At 36.3% G+C, this 10,021-nt stretch overlaps 1 protein-coding gene across 1 annotated transcript in view; it reads left to right on the top strand.

The window, feature by feature from the left end:
* AK9 (adenylate kinase 9) overlaps positions 1-10,021 on the top strand; it is a 183,559-nt gene that overhangs the window by 8,855 nt on the left and 164,683 nt on the right. The window contains exons 2-5 of the mRNA XM_011975968.1: positions 1,675-1,802; positions 3,052-3,115; positions 5,142-5,194; positions 5,296-5,392. Coding sequence (XP_011831358.1) covers positions 1,686-1,802; positions 3,052-3,115; positions 5,142-5,194; positions 5,296-5,392 — 331 coding nt within the window. The 5' untranslated portion in view covers positions 1,675-1,685. The remainder of the gene's footprint in view (positions 1-1,674; positions 1,803-3,051; positions 3,116-5,141; positions 5,195-5,295; positions 5,393-10,021) is intronic.

The raw sequence follows: 10,021 nt of genomic DNA, 5'->3' as shown, positions 1-10,021 counted from the left end.
TGGTCAATTTTAGAATAAGTGCAATGGGGTGCTGAGAAGAATGTATATTCTATTGATTTGGGGTGGAGAGTTCTGTAGATGTCTATTAGGTCCACTTGGTCCAGAGCTGAGTTCAAGTCCTGAATATCCTTATTAATTTTCTGTCTCATTGATCTGTCTAATATTGACAATGAGGTGTTAAAGTCTTCCACTATTATTGTGTGGCAGTCTAAGTCTCTTTGTAGGTCTCTAAGAACTTGCTTTCTAAATCTAGGTGCTCCTGTATTGGGTGCATATATATTTAGGATAGTTCATTCTTCTTGCTGCATTGATTCCTTTACTATTATGTAATGCCCTTCTTTGTCTCTTTTGATCTTTATTGGTTTAAAGTCTGTTTTATCAGAGATTAGGATTGCAACTCCTGCCTTTTTTTGCTTTCCATTTGCTTGGTAAATATTCCTTCATCCCTTTATTTTGCACCTATGTGTGTCTTTGCACGAGATGGGTCTCCTGAATACAGCACATTGATGGGTCTTGACTCTTTATCCAATTTGCCAGTCTGTGTCTTTTAATCAGGGCATTTAGCCTATTTACTTTTAAGGTTAATATTGCTATGTGTGAATTTGTTCCTGTCACTATGATGCTAGCCAGTTGTTTTGCCCATTAGTTGATGCAGTTTCTTCTTAGTATCGATATTTAATAATACTATTATTTTGCTAATATTTTATCATTTCCATTTTAAAATTGTATTTGATCAAGTAATATTTAGAAAAATATAGTTTTCTTTTTTCTTTTTAATTTTCGACAATTAGGGGTTTTAAAAATTCTTTTATCACTATTTTTAACATTATTTTATTGTGATCAAGAGATATGTCCCATGCTATTTTATTGTTTACATAATAGAAATATTCAATGGGTATATATAAATATTTCATGAGTATGAATATGTAGTCTACAAGTGCTTGAAAACAAGAGACAGTCTTCGTGCAAAAACAAATAAAAAAGTTATGACCTTATTTTTTTCTGATTGACTCCGAAAGAGTTGGACTAAGTTGAAAACTGTTCATGTTAAAATATTGAGGACTCGAGCTTCTCTGCTAGAAATCCACTTAAGAGCAAATCAAAATAGCAAAAGGTTTCTGAAAACAACTTTAAAATAAATATATGTTCTTGCAGATATTTATAAAATATTACAAAAGAAAAAATGTAAAAACTACATTACTTTTGGAAAAGTTTTCTTCATGGAATTAACCAAAGCTTCCTAAAATATGAAAATATGAATCTAATACATTTAGCCAACATTACCTTTTCCATTTCTGGTAAAATTTTTACATGCACCTATGTTGCATGTGCATGTACAACATATTTAACTTTAATTTGTTTTTTAATATAATACACACAAATCTGTGTATTTTTACGTATATATGTATTTTTTCCTTAAGTTAGTCTTTCAGAAACACTTTGAGCTCTCTTTTATACAACATATAGTTAGATTTTGTTTTTGTCTCAAACTAAGAGCTTACTATTATTTTTATAAATGAGTTAAACTTATTTGCAATTACTGACAAAATTCATGTGTTTAATGGTACAAAATGACTTCTGGGCTAAGAAAATTCACAGATTATTTCAATTGTTCCTAGTCACCTCCTCCAACCAAATTAGGCAAGTTAACAATTTTACCCTGTTTTATTGTAGTATTTTGTATCATGACTTCTCAGGAGAAGACAGAAGAGCATCCTTTTGCAGATATATTTGATGAAGATGAAACTGAAAGGAATTTTTTGTTGTCCAAACCTGTTTGCTTTGTTGTATTTGGGAAACCAGTAAGTTATCTCTTATTATTTGGTATAATTTTTTTTTAATTTTTAAAATCACAATTTTCTAAGTTACCGTATAAAAATAAAAACCACATATTGTGCTCATTTTTTGAGCGTCTGTTAAGTTTTCATTATATGACTTAAAATCTGACATAATATTGGTTATAAATTCATAACTCTCTCTTCTTACATATTATAATTGAGAAGGAACCCAGACTATGTTTAAATTTGCTTTTATATCATGAGAAAAGTAACTCACCAAAACACCGCACATGACAACTGTTAGTAGTGTGCGATCTGAGGTTACTTCAGATTTTATTTGCATATGAAATTTCCTTTGCAATTTGTTGCGAGGCTGTCTGGATATGTGAAGATAGGACACCATCCAGATGAGCCAGGAGGTTCTCCTGTTAATGTCTGAGATCCTGAGAGGCACTGTGCCTCAGACTTTACCTATAGCGTGTTAGAGGACCTATGTGTTGTCTTTCCACAAAGCAGGAAAAAACCAAAATGGCTATTGTAATAAAGTTTGCTTTTCTAGACATTTCTAGTAAGGAACTCGAGATAAGAGCTACTGACAGCCACTAAGCTGATTAATTAAAGAGCCTCCCCAGCATAGCAGAGATTAAGAGCTGGATCCCATCCTTGACTTATTTTATGTGGACCCTGGGACAGGTACCAATAAATGGTTTCAACAACTTTCACTATGTTTCTAAAAACATAATAGGTTTTAAAAAGTCAACAGTGAAAGCAACCAGATGCAAATGTTACTTCATCAAAACGACCTTTTATCTTTAAAGTATGATACTTTCCAAAGATGTCAGTTAAAAAGGATCTTTTTGCTCATCAAAATTACTAAAATGGAAGCCTGTCAAAACATTCATGATTGTAAACTTTAGAAAGGAAATAAAATGATGACTCTCCAATATAATCACAATGATTTGTAATCAAAATTATAAAATTTGATAGTTAAAAGAGTGCAATACCATAATGGTATAGCTTCCTGATTTTAGGGCTATCTACTTAATTTTAAAGGGTCTATTTATATTACTTTAGGAGATGTGGCATATGCAAGAATTAGTAAAGAAAAACTAAACTATACATATCTAGGGTCTACTCTTCATTTTTATGGGAAAAATTACTTTATAACATTAATGTAATAGTAACTAGCAATAGGATCTTTAAAAATTGGTATATCTGTTTCACTGGCAAGTGACTGTTCTGTTGGGCTTTAAATAACATTTTTCTTTTTAAGGGTGTTGGGAAAACAACATTAGCCCATTACATAACACAGGCATGGAAATGTATTCGTGTTGAAGGTAAATTTTATCTTTTTTCTCTAATAGTTTATTATGAAAACTTTCAAATATGCATAAAATGGAGATAATTATACAGTGAATGCCCATATACCTGGCATCTAGAGTCTGTGATTAACATTTTGCTATATTTGCTTTATCACACATTTGTCCACCTATCAACCCAGTGAATATTATCTGCTTGGGTTTTTATTTATATTTAATTAAAATAATTTATTAATTAATATTTTTTTGGAAGAGACATAGTCTTGCTTTGTTGCCTAGGCTAGTTTCAAACTCCTGGGCTCAAACAGTCTTCCCACCTTGGCCTCCTGAAGTGCTGGGTTATGGGTGTGAGCCACAACACCCAGCCCAATATTATTTTTATAACATCATCATCAATCCAATAATGTTTTGCCCTTCTGTTAGTCCTTGTTTTGTTCATAGAATTTATGAAATGTCATCAACTCTATTCTACTACCTCTAATTCTCTAATTTCGTAATTTAGAACTGTTTGGAATATGTGTGTTTGGGTGTCTTTTTATGAAAGCTCAAATGAGATGGAACTCTTGCAGCTTTTCTTAGGAACTTTTTTTATAACTTAATTGTCTTCAATGATAACTTTTATTTTTATTTATAAATTTTCTTGCATTCTTTGCAATATGTAAGACAATGAGTTGATATCTTTATATATAAATATTCTCTTAATTAATAAAACTATTTATGCCCTAATAGAAAAATAAGAAAAAGAATGAATAGACAATTCATAAAAGTAGAAATAAAAATAAACAATATAAGAAAAAAGAGTTTAATATCATTCTAAGAAATGTTCATTAAAATAACACTGATCCATATTTGGCTATCAAATTGGCAGTGAATCTTTACAATTACTACAATCACTGTAGGTAAGGATGTTATGAAATGGGCATTCCACATGCTCTTGGTAAAATTGCGATCTGGTACAAGTTTTTTGGAAAAAAGTTTGTAATACATAACACACACACACACAACTCTAAAAGTTTCTTCTTTCTCTGTTCAAAAAGTTTACTTCTAGGAAATCTTAAAGAATACCAAACATCCCATAGATTATTAACAACTAATGATGTAACAACTCTCCTGGATCCTCCCCTGGATCATGCCCCCTGTCATTCCTATCCCAGGATGTCCTCTCTCAAGGAATGATACATTTCCTCTTTTAAAGGAAACAAATCATCGGAATTTCAGCCTCAAGACCCCTCTTTCTAATCTGTGTTTACCCATTTAAACATTTCTTGATTCATTTTCTTTTACACCATGTGCAAAACTAGCGGGCTTTGGATGTAATTGTAGGGTTATGAAAATCTGGATTAATTAATACCAGTGCATACTTTTGTAACTATACTTAATGATGTAGAAATCACTGTCATATACACCACCTGATTTCATCCTTACATTCTATTGTACACTACACAGTATGTATGCATCCAAGGTGCAGCAGTGTTTACGGAGTTAGCTCCCCCAGGATTCTTTATTTTTTTATTTTTTATTTTTATTTTGAGACACACTCTAACTCTGTCACCCAGGCTGGAGTGCAGTGACATGATCACAGCTCTCTGCAGCCTTGACCTCGTGGGCTCAAGTGATTGCCCCACCTCAGCTTCCTGAGTAGCACAGACTATAGGCATGCACCATCATGACCTGCTAATTTTTTAACTTTTTGTAGAAATGTAGTCTCCCTATGTTGCCCAGGCTGATCTCAAACTCCTGGGCTCAAGAAATCCTCCTGCCTTGGACTCCCAAATTACTAGGATTGCAGACATGAGTCACCATGTTCGGTTGTCCAAGATTCTTAAGCTTAGTGAGTGGCAGAGACAAGTTCTCTGTGGAAGACATTCTGCTGCTTCTGCTTTGGTTAGGCTTAAATGACATAATATGCATACATTTGCATTGTAAATCATAAAGTGATGCACAAATGTTAATCTTTGTTACCAGTTAGAAGACACTAGAATGTGTTTCTTATTTTGGTGATCCTAGTATCAGTCTGTATTAATATTTTGAATTCATATTTTAGCTTTGCCAGTTTTGGAAGAACAGATTGTTGCTGAAACTGAATCAGGACTTATGGTAAACAGACCTAAATTTCAAAGTAACTATGATTACAAAAATAAAGCTCTGTATAATAGATATATTATACAGTAATGTACAATATCTATGCTTGTCCTTAGTTGCAATCAATGTTGATCAGCGGTCAAAGCATTCCAGATGAACTTGTCATAAAGCTAATGTTGGAGAAGCTCAACTCCCCAGAAGTCTGTCACTTTGGTATGTTTATTTTAATATATTTACAGCCCACAAAGCAGCCTTAAAACTCATGCTTTACCTGAGGCAAAAATAGTTTCTGGAGTTGCCCTTTCTTTTGCCTTAGCACAGGAATCTCATTATCTCTATTCAGTTGAGCAACTTAATGGTTTTATTTGCTTGTTTGTTTTTATTTCTCAGATTGTACATTTGTTTAAAAAATAAGTTTATATGACCCAATCTTCTTTAACATTGTGTTATCCAATAAAAGCATCAGAAATCTGCTGTGGTCCATCTTGCAGTACTGCTAACTCTGCTGACTGCTTCCTCATACACCTTGGGTAATGTCCGTAAGTCCTGACAAATGGCTAGGGTTGTCTGCATGAATCCGCACTTAAAAGGCAGGAATGGGAAGTGGTATGCCACCATCTTACTATTGAGCTCCAGATATTTTCAGGCTTCATCCTGTTCATCCAGTCTGCCCTCTGACTCTGGACCTGAAATCTCTCCTGGTACTCAAATGGATGCTGAGCAAGGGCTTTGGATCTAATTTTTCAAGACAAAGACCACTGAAGCTCAAAATGATTGAAAAGAGCAAACTCTAATACCTCTTCTAAAGAAGAGAAGAAGAATAATGACAAGTTTGGGATAAAATTATCGACCTGAAATGGATTTATTGAATGAAAAAGGAAAAATTAAGAAAGTTGCTTTATATTCTTAGTAAGTTAGAAGAGGACATTGTAACTATTAATGCAGGAATAAAAATACAGGAAAGTAAAAACCATAACTGCCAAAGCAAATCAATGATGGAAGCAGCAAAAACAGCCTTGTCAAACTGTATTGATTGGTCTCTGTCTATAGACAGAAAGGTACCTCTTCATATAGATCATACGTATAGAGAGATGATACACAGAATGTCCCATATCTATCCACATATGTAGATAGGTCTCTGTATGGATATATGGGTTCTGTATATAATACATATATATAGATTAATATATATGGATTATAAATGCATTATAATGTAAGTAGATAGATAAGGTTTGTCTGTAAACTACCTACCTGTCTATCCACTTACTACCTATTTGCTCAGCAGTGATAAAGAGATTGAACTTGGGCAAAATATCCAGAATATGGAAGGCTGGATAAGTAAAAAGGCAAACAGGAATCACAGAATTCCAAATTATCAGAAAGCATACTATTTGAAACAGAAGTATGTATATAGGTAGGTAAGTAAATACCTATTTGTTAACCTCACTTACCTCTTGAAAAACTTGGATTGGTTTACATGGCTACAAAAAAGATGGCATAACTTATAAGTATTGGCAAAAGGAGAAAGAAAAAAAAACAATACAAAGAAACTCAGTTATGCCTCTCATGGTGTTCATAATGTTTTACAATTTTTATTAGGAAATAGTTCAAACAAAAGTAGAGAGATTAGTATAAAGATCCTTCCACATTACCACCCAGGTTCAGCATATGTTCAAAACCAACTCTAGTCTAATCTCGTTTCATCTACAGTTCTACTTACTCCCTTCTCTCAACCTATGTTATTTTGAAGCTAATCCATATCCTATCAGTTCATCTATAAAATGTTTCATTTATATCTCTAAAAGCTCTTTTAGACTCTTAAACGTATTACCGCATTACCATTGTCACACCTAAAAAATGGTTATTCCTCGATATCATCTACTAAACGGTCTGTGGTCAGATTTCACTAATTACCTCATAGATGTTTTTTAGTTAATTTTTTTTTGAAGCAGAATCTAACCAGATTTCACATAGTGTAAGTGACTAGTATGTCTCAAGTCTCTTTTTATCTATAAGTTTCCGCTACTTCTTTCTGTCTTCTTGTGTCTTCTCTGTTGAAGAAATGGGTCACTTGTCTTGCAGAGTTTCCCACATTCTGGATTTGGCTGATTACATTCCTCAGACCTCAGTACTTCCTGTATGCCAGTACTTGTCCTAGAAGCTGGCAGAGGAAAAGTGATATAAATGTTTCTTGAGTCTGGGGACCACACCCTTACCATTTGCTTACCTGGCCATGTTCTAGGCATGCACAAACAAGCTCATTTAAAGGCTGCAGTGGAGATGGAACCTAAAGCCCCTTCTGCCCAGCCACCCCTCAGCCCATCCTGTAGCATCCCCACAGGAATTTTTTTAGAACCTAGCACTCTGCTAAATACAGTTTGAAAGTCTTTGCCCAAATTCCCAGCAAGCCCTCTCATCCTGATGTTTGCTCTCAACCCGTAACCTGGTGGAAGGTAGAAGCAAAATTGGAAGTGAAGGGTTTTCAAAACAGGGATATAAACTTGAGTGAGGGGCTGGGTGAAGATGGATAATTGATGACTCCAAAATCCCTAACGAGATATGTGCACTTCCAGGGACATCACACAGCAGAGTATTGCCAAATTCATCTTAATTTTGTTTTATACTAGAGCCCTTTTATAATTTGTGTTTCCATCACTATTTTAAAAGGGCCTACGCAATCTATAATTAACTTTTCATTCACAATCTATTGTATTATTTTGGCCTTTAACCAAAATCAGCTTCTCAAAGCTATATCCTTACCCAAGAGAAACAGTAGAGTCAATACATGGCATCCTAAAAGCTCTTCACTGCTCCCTGCTTCTCGATTCTGGAAAATCTCGTTTTCCCTGGTGAATGAATAGCCCCAGTCTGGGCATTCCCTGCCCCGAGTGTATCATTATGAATAGTCTTGCAAGTCATTGGTCACCAATGTGTCCACTCCTATCAGCCTGGCCTGAGGTCAGATGGGTAGCAGGGATGGCTGGACACAAGGCTACATCAGCCTGGCCTGAGGTGAGATGGGTAGCAGGGATGGCTGGACACAAAGCTACCTGATGTCTCTGAATCTCTCATCACTTCAATCTGAAAGCAGTAGTCTGCCATCTTCATTTGTATGGAAATAGAAAATGCCTTCTCCTTCCCACTGTGCCAAGAAATGGTGGCAAAGTGATGGTATGGGCCTGGGAAAAGTCAGTTTCCTCTGGGTAGTGGTCTGGACAGTCTTACAGTTTCTCACTTGTTGGGCTAATGAAAGCTGGGCAATAGCCTACAAAGCACCTACTCTGCCTATGATAGAACATGCACAGTCTCCCAGCAAGGACTGGCTGGGGGTGTACCACTCCTCCATCTTTAGCATGGAAGGGCAAGGGCTTGGTAATGGTCTCAAGGACATGTTGGGGTGGGAGTGAGGAGTTCCTCATCTATACTTTCATCCTCACATGTCTCTGGAATTGGAAAGGTTGACAGTGGACTCAGTAGTTCTGGTCTGTTTAGCAAGCAGTGTGTCCCTGGGATCTTCCCAGAATTGGCACTAGAGGACTAAGGTATTCCACTTTACATCTGCATATTCCACTTTACATCTGCAATGATGAGACAAACTTAGATGACATAACTGTCTATCTTACACCTCTTCCTATAGATACACCCCTAGGCTCTGGAATGATAATACTAGACATCTCTCAGAGGGTAGAGCCCCAAAATTCATAGCTCAGAACATTTAGGCAGCCCAAATAATGGCCTTTCAAGAGAGAGCTAGATCCATGGAAATTACTTATTATTCTGCCACTTCCATCAGTAAAGGGACCAAGTATGAACATCATTCCAATATACATGTACACCAGAAGTTCAGCATTCCTGCAAACAGATGCACGTGGAATGCCTGATAAGCTCTCCAGGCAGTGGCAGTGGCTGTAGGAACAGGAAGGGTTTTGGCAAGCACAGCAAACAGAGTGCCAAGCATCTTTCTGTGATCACTTGTGATAGACAGATGTTGGGAAGTATTGCCAGCATAGGGAATGGCAGGGAGATATTGTTGCTTTTGCTTACAAGGGAAGGGCATGAACTCTGGAGACAGATGGCCTCTGGAACTGTCCAACTTGGAGGAGTTAGTTGGGCAAGGGTTGAGTTCCATCCGGAGCTAGGCATGCAGTCCCCTTCACTGTAGTACCCACCATCACAATGTGTCAGACCCGGAGTTAATGCCAGCCATCGTGTACCAGAGGAGATGCTGGTCAAAGTCTTAAAAACCAGTTCAAACGTGTTAATCAAGTGAAAGCTAGACTCACAACAAGAGCAGAGATGCCAAACCAAAGAAGGGTGGTGTAGAGCCAGGAAAGCAGAAAGCAGAGAACAAGAAGAGGCAGGCAGAGAAAAGTCTGGCCCCATTCTTGAGACAGTACCGGCAGTGTCTACATTTTTTCAGGGATGCACTGAGCTCATTTAATGAATCTCCAATAGGATAGATGCCTTGGGGATACCATGCTACGTTTAAGACAATAGCAGGAACACGTAGGTAAGCCAAGTTGGACACTAAGGATTACAGCCAGACAAGAGAGAATCATAATTACAGTTCATATGTCCAAAACCAAGATGACAAGGTCTTTCTTTCTGCCTTTTTAAGTTAAATTAGGTAGGATTGCTTCTCTGGGTAGAGCCCAACACACTGTTAGCAGAAAGTAAAGTGATCAAAAAAGCTTAGGAGAAATTGTGTATGCCTAAGCATTAATTAGGTTTTGAATTAGCATGATGGTTCTTGGGTTCTTGGTCTTCTTCTTTTGAGACGGAGTCTCACTCTGTCGCCCAGGCTGGAGTGCTGTGACTGGATCTCAGCTCACTGCAAGCTCC

This window comes from Mandrillus leucophaeus, unplaced genomic scaffold, assembly GCF_000951045.1.
Source record: "Mandrillus leucophaeus isolate KB7577 unplaced genomic scaffold, Mleu.le_1.0 Scaffold160, whole genome shotgun sequence".
Classification (NCBI taxonomy): Eukaryota; Metazoa; Chordata; class Mammalia; order Primates; family Cercopithecidae; genus Mandrillus; species Mandrillus leucophaeus.
This window is presented reverse-complemented; position numbering and strand designations above follow the sequence as displayed.